General features: G+C 39.7%; 1 protein-coding gene across 6 annotated transcripts in view; it reads right to left on the bottom strand.

The window, feature by feature from the left end:
* The window catches only part of LOC127848299 (DNA topoisomerase 2-alpha-like), a 70,928-nt gene that overhangs the window by 9,643 nt on the left and 42,424 nt on the right, over positions 1-18,861 (bottom strand). For 4 of the 6 annotated variants that reach the window (XM_052380671.1, XM_052380676.1, XM_052380674.1 and 1 more), the window contains exons 21-30: positions 18,205-18,340; positions 10,213-10,408; positions 9,632-9,729; positions 8,450-8,671; positions 7,109-7,297; positions 6,707-6,914; positions 5,788-6,006; positions 5,082-5,256; positions 2,701-2,796; positions 557-732 (exon numbers count right to left, since the gene is read on the bottom strand). In XM_052380671.1, coding sequence (XP_052236631.1) covers positions 557-732; positions 2,701-2,796; positions 5,082-5,256; positions 5,788-6,006; positions 6,707-6,914; positions 7,109-7,297; positions 8,450-8,671; positions 9,632-9,729; positions 10,213-10,408; positions 18,205-18,340 — 1,715 coding nt within the window. The remainder of the gene's footprint in view (positions 1-556; positions 733-2,700; positions 2,797-5,081; positions 5,257-5,787; positions 6,007-6,706; positions 6,915-7,108; positions 7,298-8,449; positions 8,672-9,631; positions 9,730-10,212; positions 10,409-18,204; positions 18,341-18,861) is intronic. The other 2 variants (XM_052380673.1, XM_052380675.1) reach the window with 2 other exon arrangements.

Below are 18,861 nucleotides of genomic sequence, written 5' to 3'. Positions count from 1 at the left end.
TTTTACATTAATCATGTAATCATATAATTTATATAAACATTAACGGACAAGTGTAGTTCAACAACGGACAAGTTAAATTTCCTAAATTGTTGTCCGTGGACAAGTATAGTTTTTTGAGATTTCGCCACCCCTGCCTTAAAAAGTTACATTTAATCAAAAACCTTTCTTACTAAATTCGAGTTTTAAAGGCTTCATTTCCAACCCTAAGTTACTGCTGAGCAGTAAACAGCATAAAACCTGAACAGGCTGTGTGGTACTCGCCAGCTGTTCTGGTTTTATGCTGTTTGCAAAAGCCATTTTCACTTCGCTTCTTATGGCCGTGAGTATTTAATGCATGGTTAACACTTTACCACTCAGATAGATACACGTTTTGAGGCAATTGCAGTCTGATAATCAAATTTAATTTAAGGTGATTCTTATGAGATTCTAGTTTTAAACAGTTCATTTCCAACCCTATGATGAGATGAGCAGCAAACAGCATAAATCATGAACAGGCTGTGAGGTACTCGCCCAGCTGTTCTAGTTTAATGCTGTTTGATATGACTCAGATACTTACTGGACTTTTCCTCTGAGGCTCCGGACTGTGAGGACTTGTTCCCGCCGGTCTGGCCCGTGATTCTCAACCAGTCGTCGTCCGTGCTCACCTTAGACCGTTCGTGGTCACTGTCCTGGGCACCAAAGTCCGAGTCTGATTCAATCACAGCTGCCGCTTTCTTTTTCACGGGTTCTTTACTGGAACCAATTAAAAGACAAATTTTGATTGGAAGAATGGGAATTGACAGCCTATGAAATCACTAGTTTCAAGTCCGAGACAAGAGTCATTAACAGCTGTCGCCTTTCTTTTCAACTGCTCTTTACTCAGAACCAGAGTTAAGACTATCTATAACTAGAGCTTTGTCCATTAGGTTTCTAATAAAGCCATCGTTTTTGACAGCTATGTTAAAGGGCAAATAACGTTGTAATGAGAATCACTGAAATTTGAAAATTGCTTGTTAAAAAAATGCTTCTGGTTTATGCAAATAATGCTGTCAGTGTTATATGCATTTAAAATAAGATCTTTCAGACCACTTATGAAATCTACCACGGAATCTCTTGGTACCCCTTTTCCTCTCTACCAAAATAACAAAAAAAGAGAAGAATATTCATTAATCACAGAAACGACCCAGGGTAGAACAGGATCAATGAAACAAGAGTGCCAAACTGTCACAAGATACGCCCGTTTTAAAGGCCCTATAAAGGTGACAAATCCAATTATTATGCATATAAATTGGTCTAATTTTTAACGGATTTCAGTTACTCTTGCATAAGAAATGCTAATAACACAGCTTTGGTGCAACGTAGTCAAGAATTATGGAAGATATACCTGTTTCATAATTGGAGGAAATGTTAACAACTTTGCAACTAACGTGATGTGTAGCCCCAAAGCGGTTACGTATGCTAAAAATGGCCGAAAGAACATTCAATTTTAATTCTATTTTAAACAACTTTTTACCAGCAGAAAGTAACTTATTAGATCACTACAAACGTTTTTATCATTTAGAAGAGACCTAATTTGTGAGTGATACCGGAAAACATTGAAAATCAACGATATATTGTTGGTGACATGAGTCACTTTCACTTTCCCGAGTAAACAGTGATGTAAATAACTGATTGTTTGTAAACACAATGACTTGGAGGACACTGTATTTTGAGCTCAAAACAAGTTGTATTGCTCATATTTTTATGGTTATGTCCAATAGCATATATATATTGTTTTTTGATAACCTTTATAAATAAAATATGGAAAAAATATTTAAAAATCGGTAAATAATTACGTATCGTCACCTTTATGGCTTTTTACAACTTAATAACTTTACCATGACCCATATTTGAACTTGACCTTCATATCATCTAGACACAACTTCTGACACAAATTGGTGAAGATTTGATGAAAATTACTTCAAGTAGAGAGCGGACACCATGCTAAATGCTTGAAATGCACTAAGTGACCTAATTTTTAACCTGGCATGACCCATATTTGAACTTGACCTACATGTAGATATTGTCTAGACACAACTTCTGACCAAATTTGGTGAAGATCGCATGAAAACTATTTCAATTAGAGAACGGACACCATGCTAAATGCTTGAAATGGTTTAAGTGACCCTGTGACCTAGTTTTTGACCCGGCATGAGCTATATTCGAACTTGACCTAAATATTGTCTAGATACAACTTCTGACCAAGTTTGGCGTTTATCGGATGAAAGCTACTTCTATTAGAGAGCGGACACCATGCTAAATGCTTGAAATGCACTTAGTAACCCTGTGACCTAGTTTTTGAACCGGCATGACCCATATTCGAACTTGATCTTGATATTGTCCAGATACAACTTCTGACCAAGTTTGGTGAAAATTGGATGAAAACTACTTCAATTAGAGAGCGGACACCATGCTAAATGCTTGAAATGCACTAAGTGACCCTGTGACCTAGTTTTTGCATGACCCATATTCTAACTTGACCTAGAAATTGTCTAGATACAACTTCTGACCAAGTTTGGCGAAGATCGGATAAAAACTATTTGAATTAGAGAGCGGAAACTGCTGTGGACGCCACCCGATGCCGCCAAGGTGAAACTATAATACGTCCTGTTTTTTTAAAACGGGCGTATAAAAATTACAACCCTGTATACACACATGCCCCTATAAGCCAGCCTAACTTACACGGCAGTAGACTTGGCCTTGGGAGCACCGAAATCCTCGTCGTCATCATCATCATCACTGACGACGGCTGCCGCTTTCTTTTTCACAGGTTCTTTACTGGAACCAATTAAAAGGCCAATTTTGATAGGAAAAATGGGAATTTTGAGAGCCAATGAAAACACTAGTTTCAATTCCGATTCAAGAGTCTATTACAGCTGACGCCTTTCTTTCCAGCTGCTCTTTACTCGTTACCACAGTTTAAACTATCTAAAACTAGAGCTTTGTCAATTAGGTTACTAATAAAGCCATCGTTCTGGACAGCTAAGTTTAAAGGGCGAATAACTATGTAATGATTATCACTGAAATTGAAAATTGCATGTTTAAAAAATGCTTCTGATTTATGCACATAATGCTGTCAGTGTTATATGCATTTAAAATAAGATCTTTTGGACCACTTATGAAATCTACCACGGCATCCCTTTGTACCCCTTTCCCCCTCACCACAAATAACAAACAAGAGGGCTAAGATGGCCCTAGTTCGCTCACCTGAGAGGAGTCCGTTCATTCAATCTTTACCAAACGTCAAAATTGCCCTAGATATTGTCCAGACAAACATCCTGGTCAAGTTTCGTCATTATTGAACCAAAACTCTGGCATATGGAGTGTTTTTGTTTTTGTAAGATTTGACCTGGTGACCCCCCCCCCCCCAAACATCAAACTTTGCTTACAAAAATAAATATTATGACCAAGATTCATAAAATCTGAAACAAACTTGTGACTTCTAGAGTGTGTACAAGGATTTTGTATAATATAATGAAAATTTGGACAATCTTAGGGCAATAATTATGGCATTAATTATGTGATATATATAAAACCAATCTTTGTACCATGTTTCATGATGATTGGGCAAAAAATGTGATTTCTAGAGTGTTCACAAGCTTTTAATACTATATAAATATAAGAAAACTGCCCCCCCCCCCCCCGGCAGCCATGTTATTCAACTGACCGGAACCATTTTCAAACTCAACTCTCATATCAAGGAAACAAATGTTCTGACCAAATTTCATGAAAATTGGCCAAAAATGAGACTTCTAGTGTTCACATGTTTTCACTATATACATATAGAGAAAAATGCCCGCCCAATAGCGGTCATGTTTTTTCACCGATCTGGACCATTTTCGAACTCGTTCGAGATATCAATAAAACCAATGTTTTGACCAACTTTCATTATGATTGGGCAAAAATTGTGACTTCTAAAGTGTTTACAAAGTTTCTCTATACCCAAATAAGGAAAACTGCCCCGCCCACTGGCAGCCATGTTTTTCAACAGACCGGAACCACTTTTGAACTCGACTAACATATCATTAAAGAGGCCTTTTCACAGATTTGGGCATGTTTTGAAGTTTGTCATTAAATGCTTTATATTGATAAATGTAAACTTAAACTTTAAAAGCTCCAGTAAAAAATCAAAAATAAAATTTAAAAAAAAGCAAAAAAATGTAGCCTGCAGCAGGGTTCGAACCAGTGATCCCCGCAATCCTGAAGTAAAACCGCATTAGCCAACTGAGCTATCCTGCCAAGCATACATAAGATGCGTATGGTATACGTTATATAAGCAATCTTCGTAGTTTCACAAATTTAAACGATAACAACAGGACTCTCCAAATTTTGTAATCGTTTCGCGTTGCAACGCTTTATAATTTTTAGGTTTTCAAATCGTCAAAAGATGCATATAATGGTTGTATTAGACCATGGCAAATGTTCAGTTATACTGTTTCCTCACAAATATCATAACTAAACTGAAAATTTGCGAATCTGAAACAACTTTTTTCAATTTTGTCAATTTACCAAACCGTGAAATGATCCCTTTAAGGCAAACATTTTGACAAAGTTACATGAAGATTGGGCATGAAATGTGACTTCTACAGTGTTTACAAGGTTTTTCTTTTTTTTGACCTAGTTTTTGACCCAGCATGACCCAGTTTCGAACTTGATCGAGATATCATTGGGACAAATCTTCTGACCAAGTTTCATGAAGATCGGACATGAAATGTTGCCTCTAGAGTGTTTACAAACCAAATGTGGACGACGGACGAAAGACGGACAAAGACCGGTCACAAAAGCTCACCTGAGCAATCAGGTGAGCTAAAGAGAAAAAAATTCATTAATCTCAGAAACGACCCCTAGAAGAACAGGATCCAGTGTTGTTGTTTTTTCACCATTTTGAAAAAACCTTCCATTGGAAATGTTTAGCTCCCATTTGGGAAAAATATATACTTTTTTCCATTGGGAATGGGGCCTATTACCGGACCCGATTTTGAATGAAAAAAAAACACACTGGGAGCCATGGAAAATTGACAAGCCTGAATACACACATGACCCTATAAGCCAGCCTAACTTACACGGCAGTAGACTTGGCCTTGGGGGCACCGAAATCCTCGTCGTCATCATCATCATCACTGACAACAGTTCTGGGTCCGTTATCTGCCACAGCGCCATCGTTGACAACAAACTCATCATCACCTTCACTTTCAACTTCGTCGTCGTCTTTGTCAAAAGTGTACTTGACCTTCGCGGCTGCAAAACAATTCACTAAAGTCTGGAAAACAGTACACATGCGAATCAGGACCGAACTGGATTTATGAATGTCAGATTTATATACAGTAAATAAAAGTGGGTGAAAAAAGTGTGAAATACTAGCTAGAACTGGTTGTTATCTCTGCAAAGTCTCAAATTAAAACATGTCATTTAATGATCATGCTTGTCGATTTTTGGGAGCCAAAGCTGATTCATGATATATTGCACATCATGATATAACGTACAGCGATATATAGGAGTTACAGTGTAGTGCTGAAAATGTACATCATACAAAAACAACCAAGGGCAAAAACTCTTATTAAAGAAAGTTTAGGGTTATGGTTCTAGTTCATGACATTTCTTCTCATTAATATCTATATACACCCATCAAGTTTTAAGTTAATATCTTATAAAGTGTCTAATTTAAAGCCCCGAAAAGTTGGTGACCAACGAAAGGACTGACGGACGGAAAGACAATGCAAATTTTACATCCCTCCGCTATAAGTACTATATTAGTATGCAGGCACTTACCAGCAGCCCTTCGGGGTGCCTCCCTGGGGATGTACGTGCCCAGGAAGCTCCCATCCATGTCCTCATCAGAGATATCAGACACCTCCGCCTCCTCTTCCGAGTCGGACCAGGGGTTGCGCTTCTTGCCCTTCTTCTTCGGAGAGCCAGAGGCTTTCTTCTGTCTTGGGGCTGCAGCCAAAGTGTGCATATCTCGTCCCAGATTAGCCTGTGCAGTCTGGGCTGAATGCATGTATGTAAATTTTGCACAGGCTAATCAGGGACAACACTTTCCAATTTTATAATATTTTCTTTCAACGAAAATATGTTCTTGAAAATCAAGTTTAGGCAGGAAGTGTCACCTATGATAAGCCTGTGCACAGGCTAATCTGGGACAACGCTTTGCACACATGCATTAAGTAGTTTTCCAACAACAAGGCTCAATGTACCTAGTATGAAGTAGTTGTTGGAATAGACAAAACAATATGAATAATGTTCTGTTATAATAAAAACTCGTCTGTGAAACAAAAATTGTCTGTTAACTTACATATTTCACTTTTTACAATACATCAGGACTTATAAAGTTATTTAATACTCTAGTATTTTACACTTAAGATTAGTTACAAATAGGCAACAATTAAATAATATCATCAAATAAATCAACATAACAAATGCCACAGAAGTGACTGAAGGCACCTTTTGTTTCACCTTACTTTAAATACTATTTAAAGAAGGCAATGTCTCTTCTTTTGGATTTAAACCATGAATTGCATGACATAACTCATGTACTTAGCCCCAAAAATGGTAGGAAAATGCCAGCAAGTACATATAAATCAAAGACTTGACTGCAGTCAACAGTCATACATTTACCTTTGGATTCTTTAGCTATCTTGGGTTCTTTTGCAGCGTTTTGCTTCTAAAAGCCTTGGGTTTATTTATTTACCTTTGGGTTCTTTAGCTGCCTTGGGCTCTTTTGCAACTTTTGGTTTCTTGTCCTTCTCAGCCCCTGCGGACCCTGCAGTTTTCATGATATCCACAGGACTGCCCTTCTGTTTGAGCCGGTCAGCGAGGGACAACGGCTCATTGCTGTCTTCATCCTCCATTTTCACAAAGTCCAGATTCTTGCCACTCTTAGCTGCTTCTTTGCGATCCTGCCATTTATATAATGTTTTTTTTAAATTTATATTCAACTACATAAAGTAGATGTGAATTTCCTGCATGTATTTACAAGGTCTTTTAAAGTTGAAAAATATTTTTTAAGCAATCTTGACAATAAAAGCTGTAAGGAGAAATAACACTTGAAATTCAATATTTAAAAAAATCCCCATATCTCAAGACCCCCTACCTTTCCCTTCTTCACAACTTCTGCCTTCTTCTTGATGGAGTCAAACTTGGGCTCCACCCTGCGTCCCATTGGCGAGGGCATCACCTCCACCTTAAGGGCCTTGGTCTTGGGCTTCCCCTTGCCGGCCCCGGCCTTGCCCTTGCCTGTGATGTGTGCATTCTCATCCTCCCTCTCTTGGGATTCCACTTTCTGTTGGGTACAGGAAAAACAGGGATTATTGGAATACTCTTCTAAACGGCAAATCAGTCAAGGCCGAAAGGCTTTTATCACATGCTATACCCTGTTTCCCATGTAATACAACCATAACATATTTTTTTATATTACACATGTGTAATACAACATTTATTAACCAATCCCATTTTGTTATTTTGCTGAAATGACGTTGCAACCTCAAATGACTTCACAAAATGTAATCAACATTCGGGATTTATTATTATGTCTGGGTAAATATTTATTTTATTTGCTCATTTAAGAGCATGTGATAAAACAGATCTGACACTCGTTGTCATATCATACCATATTTTATTAAACTCGTCCAGGAAATTCGTTAGTAAGCTCGCCAAAGGCTCGCTTACTAACAAAATTCCTGAACTCGTTTAATAAAATATGGTATGATATGACAACTCGTGCCAGATCCTATATATCTTGGATCACACTTTACGCACATTCATTAAGCCCCATTTTCCTGCAAAAGGTTTATTTAATCTTTCTTTGTAAGTCTTTCGCTTCCCCTTTTCTGACAAGTAGGCATTCTAATATACTGTGTGTGTTTTATATAATTTAATACATTTATTCTAAATTCAATGAATCATGTTGTTAATCAATTACGCAAAACAAAACTAGAGCTCAGAATAAACAAGCTGTTCCTTGAACTGATATCCCACCTGCGAAAAATAAATTTTGTGTCAGACTTTCTGACAGACAACACCAATTCTATATCCCTCCGCCTTTGGCGGAGGATAATAATTAACTTATTACCAACATAAAGGGCATTCTTGCCAACAACGTGACCAACCCCTGGTGAATGAATTATATATATCACTTGCAGTGCAGTACATGAAAATGAGGTTTCACTAGCTAAACATATCAATAATTCAATTGCAGTGGGATCTTCACTACTATAACACATTTTAATCCCTTATACTGTCAGACAATGCCTTAAAACTTAAAAGTGTAGTACATGAAATTACTGTTTTCACTTTTCATTCCAGTTTCCACTAAGTAAAAATGTCAAATTCAGTGTAATCTTCATTGATATAACACGTTTTTACCCACTATACTATAATGTAACCTCCATTGAGCTCAACACATTTTTACCAACTATACTGCAATGTAACCTACATCAAGCTCTACAAGGAAGTTCTCAAGGTCGTCCTTCCATAGGTCGCTGGGAGACTTCCTGCGGAGGTCGGAGAGCTCCTTGGCCTTGGCGTCCCTCTTGGCCAGCAGGTCATCCTTGCGCTCCTTTGTGAGGCTCCACAGGGGCATGGACAGGATGTAGTTGAAGTCTGGACCTGCCTCCTCAACTACTTCTGTGTTCTCGTTCAGGTCTTCAGATTCAACCTGCAATGGCAAGGAGATGGGTTTTCAGCAAAGACACAAATTTGTAAAAATTGGCGCTGATTTCCCCAAAATGGGGAAAATGTGCTAGGTGGAATCGTCCAATCCGAAATTATGGGTCTTTTTTATTGCACAAACAAACCTTAATATTATTTCACATGCAATTCAGCTGAAAAGTACAGTTTCAGCGCTCATTAAATTTGTTCGGAGTTTAGGAATTTTTTGGATTGGGAATTTTGTAATTTTTCCTTGACAGGGAAAGTGCCTTTTAGATTTCCTATATAAAGAAGGAAAAGAAGGAAATAAAATCGTCGTTCAGCAAGACATGGGAGGCAGGAAAAAACCCACTACTATTCTTAAATATTCTAACTTGACCTGGACATCATCTAGATACAACATCTGACGAAGTTCGGTGAAGATCTGATGAAAACAACTTGAATTAGAGAGCGGACACTTAATAAGGACCAACAGACAAGCTCACGCCTATATACCCCCCTAAACTTCATTTGTGGGGGTATAACAAGGAAATCTAAGAGACAGCTATATATCTTTGACCTTGAATAAACTTGCCTCAACATTTGAAGCTATTCTTATCAAAATCCGTCAAAGGGTATACAAGTGGACGCCAAAGCTTAACTAACAGACTAACACATGGACATATCTCCAACCATGCACTTTGGGGAGGAGAGTTCATTTTTTATTTTATTTTATTGAATATTCAAATACAATATTCTATTCCTTTTTTTCTCATCACATATGTTTCACCTTTTACAACCTGTGTAAACATATTGATGTTCAGATATATATTCCTTTTAAGATTCACCAAAAAATGCAGAGAGCTTTTAATAAACAATATACATCCTGGATGGGGTTAATGTGGTGTGTGTCTATGGCAGTGTGTCCCAGTGTGTCTATGTCTGTGTGTCCCATAGTGTCTATGGCAGTGTGTCCCAGGCTGCCTACCTTTCCCTTGTTCTGTGCGTCCTTCCATGCCTTGACAGGGTCAGAGTCATAGCCTCGCCTCACCAACATCTCTATCAGGTCCTTCTTCTTCTTGTTTTCTGAATGGCAATGTGATAATGGAATGAAAAGCAGGCCATTTATTTGTCCCTATAGGCCCAGAATGAGGCTGGTACCACAATCAAATACCTTGTCATCACATTAAACCTGACCCTTCCCCCTAACAGAAAATTACAATAAAAATTTATATAAAAACAAATAAATGTTTCATTTTTTTCTCTAGTTTTGTCTCTTTAGTTTTAAGCAAGACACTCAATGCAGGAAACCGTTTTCACTTGACAATAAAGTTTCAACATTAATAAATTGAATGGTGCCTTTACTTATGACATGACAGAAGTTTAATTTGCGTAGTCAGAAAAGAAGAATGTTATTTTACTTTAATTTTAAAAGTAGAATGCTTTTGTAATTAAGGCTACATTTTTATATACTAGGCTCACAATATATGTGCATTTTTAATAAATAGTTCCATAATACACTTAAATATTGTTTTTAGATTTTCTGGCCATCATTAAAATTCAACATACCGATGGTAACAGTTCCTTCAATCTTCTCCATGATAAATCGTGCGATGTTGTCGAACCTGAGAGACTCTGCGGCCAGCATTCCCTCGAGGTAGTCCTTGCGTTTCTTGTACATCACCAGTCTCAGGTCAAAGAACTCCCGCAGTATCACATCAACAGAGTCGTACCGCTTGATGCAGTTATTGTGGTCAAACAGCACCTGAAGATAGCCATACACATTTTTGTATGCATTCTCTGCCTTGTGTGAACAGTGTTTTGTATGCACTCTCTGCCTTGTGTGAACAGTGTTTTGTATGCACTCTCTGCCTTGTGTGAACAGTGTTTTGTATGCACTCTCTGCCTTGTGTGAACAGTGTTTTGTATGCACTCTCTGCCTTGTGTGAACAGTGTTTTGTATGCACTCTCTGCCTTGTGTGAACAGTGTTTTGTATGCACTCTCTGCCTTGTGTGAACAGTGTTTTGTATGCACTCTCTGCCTTGTGTGAACAGTGTTTTGTATGCACTCTCTGCCTTGTGTGAACAGTGTTTTGTATGCACTCTCTGCCTTGTGTGAACAGTGTTTTGTATGCACTCTCTGCCTTGTGTGAACAGTGTTTTGTATGCACTCTCTGCCTTGTGTGAACAGTGTTTTGTATGCACTCTCTGCCTTGTGTGAACAGTGTTTTGTATGCACTCTCTGCCTTGTGTGAACAGTGTTTTGTATGCACTCTCTGCCTTGTGTGAACAGTGTTTTGTATGCACTCTCTGCCTTGTGTGAACAGTGTTTTGTATGCATTCTCTGCCTTGTGTGAACAGTGTTTTGTATGCACTCTCTGCCTTGTGTGAACAGTGTTTTGTATGCACTCTCTGCCTTGTGTGAACAGTGTTTTGTATGCACTCTCTGCCTTGTGTGAACAGTGTTTTGTATGCACTCTCTGCCTTGTGTGAACAGTGTTTTGTATGCACTCTCTGCCTTGTGTGAACAGTGTTTTTTCACCTTATTTAGAATATGACCAGTTCCATTTAGATTGGAAAAAAATGAATACAAGTCTAAAATTAGGAAATGCAGGATTTTTTCAATCCAGCTCTATAAGTGAAACCTTCGTTTATATCATATAAACAATTCTTTTATTCTCAATTTAAAAGCATTTGTTTGCAAAACAACAACAACACTAATTTCCCAATGTTAGTCAAAACACCGCGTTTGTTCCAATCCAAAGAGACCCCGCCCCATTCCCGTTTATTCTTTAGTTTCTTTATTTAAGTCTATGAAAATGGAAAAACAAATTTTTTAAATAAAATTCATTTTAATTATTAAATACTTACCTGTTATCGTATGCTTATACTTTCCAAGGGGAAATAACTCATCCGGAATTTTAACTGGGAATCCGCCACCTCAATACCGTAATACAGGCCAGGTAAAACATAGTGCAATGCAACCTAGCCAAAAATCGGTAACCAACCCTCAATATTCTTTCAATATATATACAAAAATATTAATCGAATAGCGGGGTGGGAGGTGGGACTTACCGATAACAGGTAAGTATTTAATAATTAAAATGAATTTTATTTAAAAAATTTGTTTTAATGTCATAAATACTGACCTGTTATCGTATGCTGATTTTGCAGCTGCGGTGGGAAGGTTCGTATATATTTTCCCAACACAGTAGAACCCATAAACAGGGTTATCAGCTAATGATATCAAGTAATCTTCGTTAAAACGGTATAAATTATGACTTCTCGGACAGAGTAATATGTCTATGTCGTAAAGAAGACACTACCGTTAGTGAAACCACAACAAGCCCAAACGTATACAAATTGTATTGTTGGCACTTCAGAAAACGAAGATAAAAAGATGACAAGGTGGTCGGATTCCTCCAGTAAACAGCTTAGAGCACGTCAAAAAGTGGGGTGTGATTAATATATGCCCACAAAACAGACAGAGCTCTTAATTCATGCGGTCAGATCCTAAAAAGGAATGAATCCTTAGATAGGATAAGATTAACTTTCCTTAGTCGAGGTCTAACCCCGAGAAATAGAAGCCGCAGACACATCTCCCCCCCCCCCTTTTTTGGGGAAATGAAGAGTGTCTTTGAGAACCTCGAATGGACTTCTGACTAACACTGCTGAGATAGAACTTCAAAGCCCTGATTGCCCAAAGAAGTTTATCCTCATCTTCATGACTACCAGTTTAAGAAAACTTGGAAACTTGAAGGTAGAAGCCATATAGAGGACTTGATATTAAGCAAGGAATCCTGGCTGACACAACAAAGTGAAAACGACAATAGATCCAACTGGAATTGGTCGTATTCAACAGAAAAAGCATGAATTTCACTTCTCTGTATCGTAAAAGCCATAATAAGAAGGAAAACCGTCTTAAAATTATATTGGAACTGTTAATAAGCCTGATGAAAAAGGTTCATAAGGAGCTCATTAAGCATCCCAACATGTTACACAAGTCAAAACCGCTTAAGAAGGTAAAGGAACGAAAAACATAGTGTTGACGTTCCATAGTTTGGATCAGTTCCAAAATAGGTAAGACAGCACAGAGTTGCGATGACTTACACAAAACAAGGTATACGAAAGCATAATCTCTATCCTTTGATGAAGAAAAGAACAAATTTCTTATCATCAAGAAAAAGATGAGAAAAACCTCTATGTATCTAGCAGAGTGATTAAGGTAATAACTATGCTCTCAATTACCCAGTAAAAAATGAATTTCCATAGAACCTTTATACAGTTCTGATGGAATTATCCTTGCACAAGTAACAAGGATTGAAACTCTAACAGAAAAACGTTCTTCTGTAGAGATAACTAAAAGTTATTAATGGCCAGACATGAAGTGGCACATGTTTGGATCAGTAAAAATATGTCTCAGTGAGATATGATATTTGACCTGTGAAGAAGTTTCCTGAAAATAATTGTACAGGAGACTTAAAAGGTCGTAGAACCATAATCCCATGGTTCATTAAGTATATTTCATGAAATTATGGCAAAAACTCAGTTATTGCAAAAACTCACCAAGAAGGCAAGATATTCCAGTTTATGTCAATGGACGAATGTATAACAATCGCACACCCTGCTGGATCGATTTCTGTGAACTGCATTGTTGACGTTGTTCAGCATACCGGTATACACTGCGATATACGATCGCATAACGCTAATAACTAGCGTTTGATGATAAACAACATTCTTTGATATACTATGTACACCATGCAACTCGTCTGCAACTTCACTGCCGCGCATGCGCAATTACATTATTGAACCCAACGGAAAAAAATAATTCGAAAGAAAGAACTGCAGGACAAAAGGTCCAACAGGGCGAGACGAACTGGTATGAGAAAGACGATAGAGAAAATTTGTTGTTCTTGCAAAGAACGAATAAGTTCCTGATTTCCAGTTACAAGGAGTGATAATATGATCACCTCCGTGTCTGTAAGTAAACCACGACCGATGTGTGATAGTTGAAACCATCACAAAGGAATCGTGAAAATGTGTTGTAAATGAAAAACAGCTAAAAAGAATTTTCGCTTTTCAAGATGTAGATGTGCAGGTGATATTCGTTAGGATACCACATAATTGAGAAAATCAAGATACATTGTTCTATGTGATCGTCCATAACCTTATCTGCTCACATCTGTATAAGATGTAAGGAAGGTTGTGGTAGAATAAACTATATTCTTGCCAAGATAATCTTCTAGTCTAGACACCACTGAATAGTGGTAAATAATGACAAAAGGATGGAAATCTGTGTCAATAAATAATCCCGAGATTAATACAATTATCTTAAAAATAAAGCTGAAACGGACGTAAGAAAAGACGTCTCAGCAGAAGGACCGGTGACCGGACCGGTAAATACCGACCGGTGACCGGAACCATTTGTCAAGGATGGGTGGGCAAAGAAACCACGGCAAGCCGAACTTTCCCACTCCAAACACACTTGAAAATTGGTAGAATAGGACAGTGTTTAACACTTATAAGTTTATGACCTATCTACAGAATATAGCCTCTTCTTGAACCAATAACAGGCGCCTTTAAAATCCTGGATAATACAGGTCGCGAAGTCATCGATTTGCGAAGTACGGAAATATGATTGATAGTGGTACCTCCGGAATCGGAGGTGTGATGGCAGAAAAAGGTGAAAACCCTAGGGATAACCTTAAGCGGGTCCACGCTTGCCGGTAGAATGCATGGAAGTCTTAAATTCTGACTTGATTAATCCATTTACTTCAAGAGTTCTAACCTGGACGAATTCCGAAAGGAATACGACCAGTTATAGGAAGACGGCCTGTTATGGCCAGAAGTGTAATAGAAGAATAACTTTAAGATGAGGTCCCTCCAGATCCTAGGATCTAAGATCTGAGTTCAATAGGTCCTAAGCCATCTACAAGACTGTAGCCGTCAATCTGATAGGCAATCCTATGTATCAGAACTCTTGTTGATTCCAGTAGCTTGAAAATATGCACTGCCGTAGGAGCAATAGAAAAGCAGAAGTCGATACAAATGTCGTCTTGCTAATCCTGCTAGCGTCATTAATGTGTCCCAACTGTTCCGTGACACTGACTGCAAAGTCTGTAGCCGACAGGTAAAGGCGGTTAAAACAATTCATCCTTCGGGTCTCGAACATAAATTAATAGAGGTCAAATAGTAATGTTCGACCTCAATGCTAGTCTCCGAGCCCACTTCAGCCGATCTATCTGCAAGACCAGTAGTCTGCATGTAGCCGGTTGAGATAGAAGTACAAATAACAGATATAGCATGATTTGGTAACCGTCGCCAGTAGAACATCAGTATTGAAAAACACAAAAAGTCATGTAGATTGTTGAATCCATAAAATATAGTATTCAATACAATCATAGCCAGGGGTATACAACTATGTAATGTAGACGATACCCGTGATACTAAAAATTGACCGATGAAAACACAGTGGAATACCGGTAATTGGTAAGTGGTGACCGAACCGGACCGGTCAATGACCGGTAACTGTAGCCCGGTGAACGGACCAGTCATAATATGACCGGTGACGCTACCAGTTAAAGACCGAAAAATGGTGGAATCCATATGGTCTGTTATCAATGTCAAGCACTGCTCGGAAAAGAAGATCATGCCAAAAAAATCCAATCCGATGGCGATGAGACATCACTTATTCTGACCGGTGATCAGTGATCGGTGATATGACCGATGAATGGTGACCGATGTCCGGTGATCGGGACCGGTATAATTATAACTGCGTCAGAATGGAAATATCTGGTGCAGAAGAATGACCATCCACGAAGTCATCTGATAATGTTAACCAGGAAAACAACGGTAGATTATCAGTATTAATAGGCATAAGTGTCCTTGTAGTCGTAGTGGAGAAAAGAACAGCTTATCCCGAAGCCTGAATGTTAAACGAACTAGTGTTCGTATACAACTACGGCTCGGTGACTGCAACATGTGTGGATGCCATAAGAAGAACCATCACACGTGGAATGGAGACATGATATTCCTAAAGGAATAAAATGGAGAACGTCGATATGACCAGTAGGTTCATTAACGCCTACGTGAGAAGTGGCGACATCCATATAACTTCGATGCCGAAATATTGTTCGGCTACGCTGGAAATATTGTCTTCTACAATATTGTCTCCGTGAGCATTGACATGATCGCTTACGAGCGTATCAACGCCGAGAACTGCTCAATGAAGGAGAGGTATGTTCGATAACTATCCAGTGGTGCTCAATGCAGTCCGCTGATGTCTACGTGAAGGTTGACGGCGTCCTCGTTTCCTGCGATGTCGAGATCTGGATCGGCCGAGATGTGGATCGGCTGCGATGAGACCGAGATCTTCTAGAATAACGTCTCCGTGAGTGACGACGTGATCGCTTACGAGAGCCGCGACGATGAGAACTGCTCGACGAAGAAGAGCGTGTCCGATGTCTAATCCTTGATGAAGACGATGTATTCAACGAAGAATAGGAGAATAATTCAATGAAGAAGACCGAGTTCTTCTTCTTGACCGGTGACTGGTGTTATTGGTGGCAGGCCTAACTGATGACTGTTGACCGGTGACCGGAGCGGTGATCAATGACCGGACCGGTGACCGGACCGTTGACATGACCGGACCGGTGACATGACCGGACCGGTGACATGACCGGTGACCGGACCGGACTGGTGACATGACCGGTGACCGGACCGGTGACATGACCGGTGACCGGACCGGTGACATGACCGGTGACCGGACCGGACATCAATGACCGGACCGTGACATGACCGGTGACCGGTGACATGACCGGTGACCGGACCGGTGACATGACCGGTGATCAATGACCGGACCGGACCGGTGACATGACCGGTGACCGGACCGGCCGGTCAGACGTCGATCAATGGTCCGTGATCAACGTCCCCGGTGATGTACCGGTCATATCATGACCAGTGTTGTCACCGGATAATGACCGTATGGCGGATGCCAAATGGTCCGGCATTGGTCGATGTCCTTGACCAATGCCATCGGGCAAAGACCGGCTGACGGGTGTCGCCATATGGTCTGATGTTGACCGACTGTCTAAGAGACTTAGCATAGTGCGGTCGCGATCGTGCCCGATACCCGGTGACTGATACTGCAACTATCATCCATGATCTGCGAAGTCACCGGGTATTTATCCACTCTTGTTTCTGCGACCATCATGTAGTCGAATATATGAAAAACAAGAGCAAAGCATATTCAACCATAAACTGGTCACAGACCAGATTATCATACGGCACATAAAATCATTATTTGACCATAATGAAAATTATAATAATACTGCCGTAGATCATAAATTAAACAAAAGTTTAATTCAAAACAGATGAAAAATAAAATGACGATCAATTAGATTGTCATACGGAACGTTAAAATCATTATTGCACACAATGGCAAATGATAAACAATCTGTCAATAGAAGAACACACTTTGCACGATCTCGTAACACATTAGAAGAACATGCTTTGCACGTTCTAGCAATGTATTAGAAGAGCACGTTTTGCACGTGGTCGTTCGCGCCTGAAAACACCCAGCATGGTAGAAATAAACCATTGTTCGATAAAAACAAGCATGGCTTACCTTTTACAAATGAAACAAAATCCATTAAATCCACACAAATTAATCCGAATGAGAAATAAAAAGATAAATAACACAATTTATCTATTCAAAACCCCAATCAACCAAGTGAAAAACAATATTTTAATTCAGAGCCGTAAAAGACACGTATACACCTGGTTGATCCGGAAAGAATATTGAGGGTTGGTTACCGATTTTTGGCTAGGTTGCATTGGCTAGGTTGTTTTACCTGGCCTGTATTACGGTATTGAGGTGGCGGATTCCCAGTTAAAATTCCGGATGAGTTATTTCCCCTTGGAAAGTATAAGCATACGATAACAGGTCAGTATTTATGACATTAAAAAGACACACAAAGCAGCAAGGTTACGCATCCGCCATATTCAAAATTGTGAAAAACGGCAATTCTCTAAGAAGGAAAATAAGTCTGGATATTATAAACACCCTCTTAAACTTCTTTCGTGGGATTTGATCCCTGCCCCCTCCCCCACGTACTCACCATGGAAGACGTGGCGATTGATGACTGCAGCCTGCCCCCTCCCCCACGTACTCACCATGGAAGACGTGGCGATTGATGACTGCAGCCTGCCCCCTCCCCCACGTACTCACCATGGATGACGTGGCGATTGATGACTGCAGCCTGCCCCCTCCCCCACGTACTCACCATGGATGACGTGGCGATTGATGACTGCAGCCTGCCCCCTCCCCCACGTACTCACCATGGATGACGTGGCGATTGATGACTGCAGCCTGCCCCCCCCCCCCCACGTACTCACCATGGATGACGTGGCGATTGATGACTGCAGCCTGCCCCCTCCCCCACGTACTCACCATGGATGACGTGGCGATTGATGACTGCAGCCTGCCCCCTCCCCCACGTACTCACCATGGATGACGTGGCGATTGATGACTGCAGCCTGCCCCCTCCCCCACGTACTCACCATGGATGACGTGGCGATTGATGACTGCAGCTTAAACACCTTGTGCAGTCCAGCCTCCTCAGACTTGGCCAGGTTCTCTGGGGTCATCTTGATAACAAACTTCACAGTGGAGTCAGTGTGATACTCCTTGTAGTCTCTGCAAATACACACAACCACATTGGAGCTTCTTTCTCAGAAAACAGGGCTTCATCTACCTACCTTGTGTCTTTTAGGGACTTTCAATAACTCGTACAGCTAGTTGATTCCTTTAAACTTCTTCAATTTTAATGTCTCCACTCCGGTCTGAATTTTTATTGTTGTAAATGTCACAAGTTATTTAAATTTGCTTTAATTAATACACTTCTGATATGTCAAAACGCTTATCCAACCATAATTTGTCTAGTTGAATCTTGAACGAATTTCACATGTCACAATGCATGTCCATAAAGTGTTGTCTAAGATAAGCCTGTGCTGACTGCACAGGCTAATAAAAGATGACACTCTCTGGCTAAAATGGATATTCACGCAAAAGCAATCATTAATTACCCTTTTTATAAGTGGAAAGTGTTGTCCTTAATATACCTGTGTGGACTGAACAGGTTGGTTTGGGACTTTGCGCACATGTATTCAAGCTCTGTTCTTTCAGAATGAGACTTGTATACATCAAGGACAGGGACA

Source organism: Dreissena polymorpha, chromosome 10 (genome assembly GCF_020536995.1).
Source record: "Dreissena polymorpha isolate Duluth1 chromosome 10, UMN_Dpol_1.0, whole genome shotgun sequence".
In the NCBI taxonomy this organism is placed as follows: Eukaryota; Metazoa; Mollusca; class Bivalvia; order Myida; family Dreissenidae; genus Dreissena; species Dreissena polymorpha.
The sequence above is the reverse complement of the archived record's forward strand: the minus strand, read 5'-3'. Positions and strand labels throughout refer to the sequence as shown.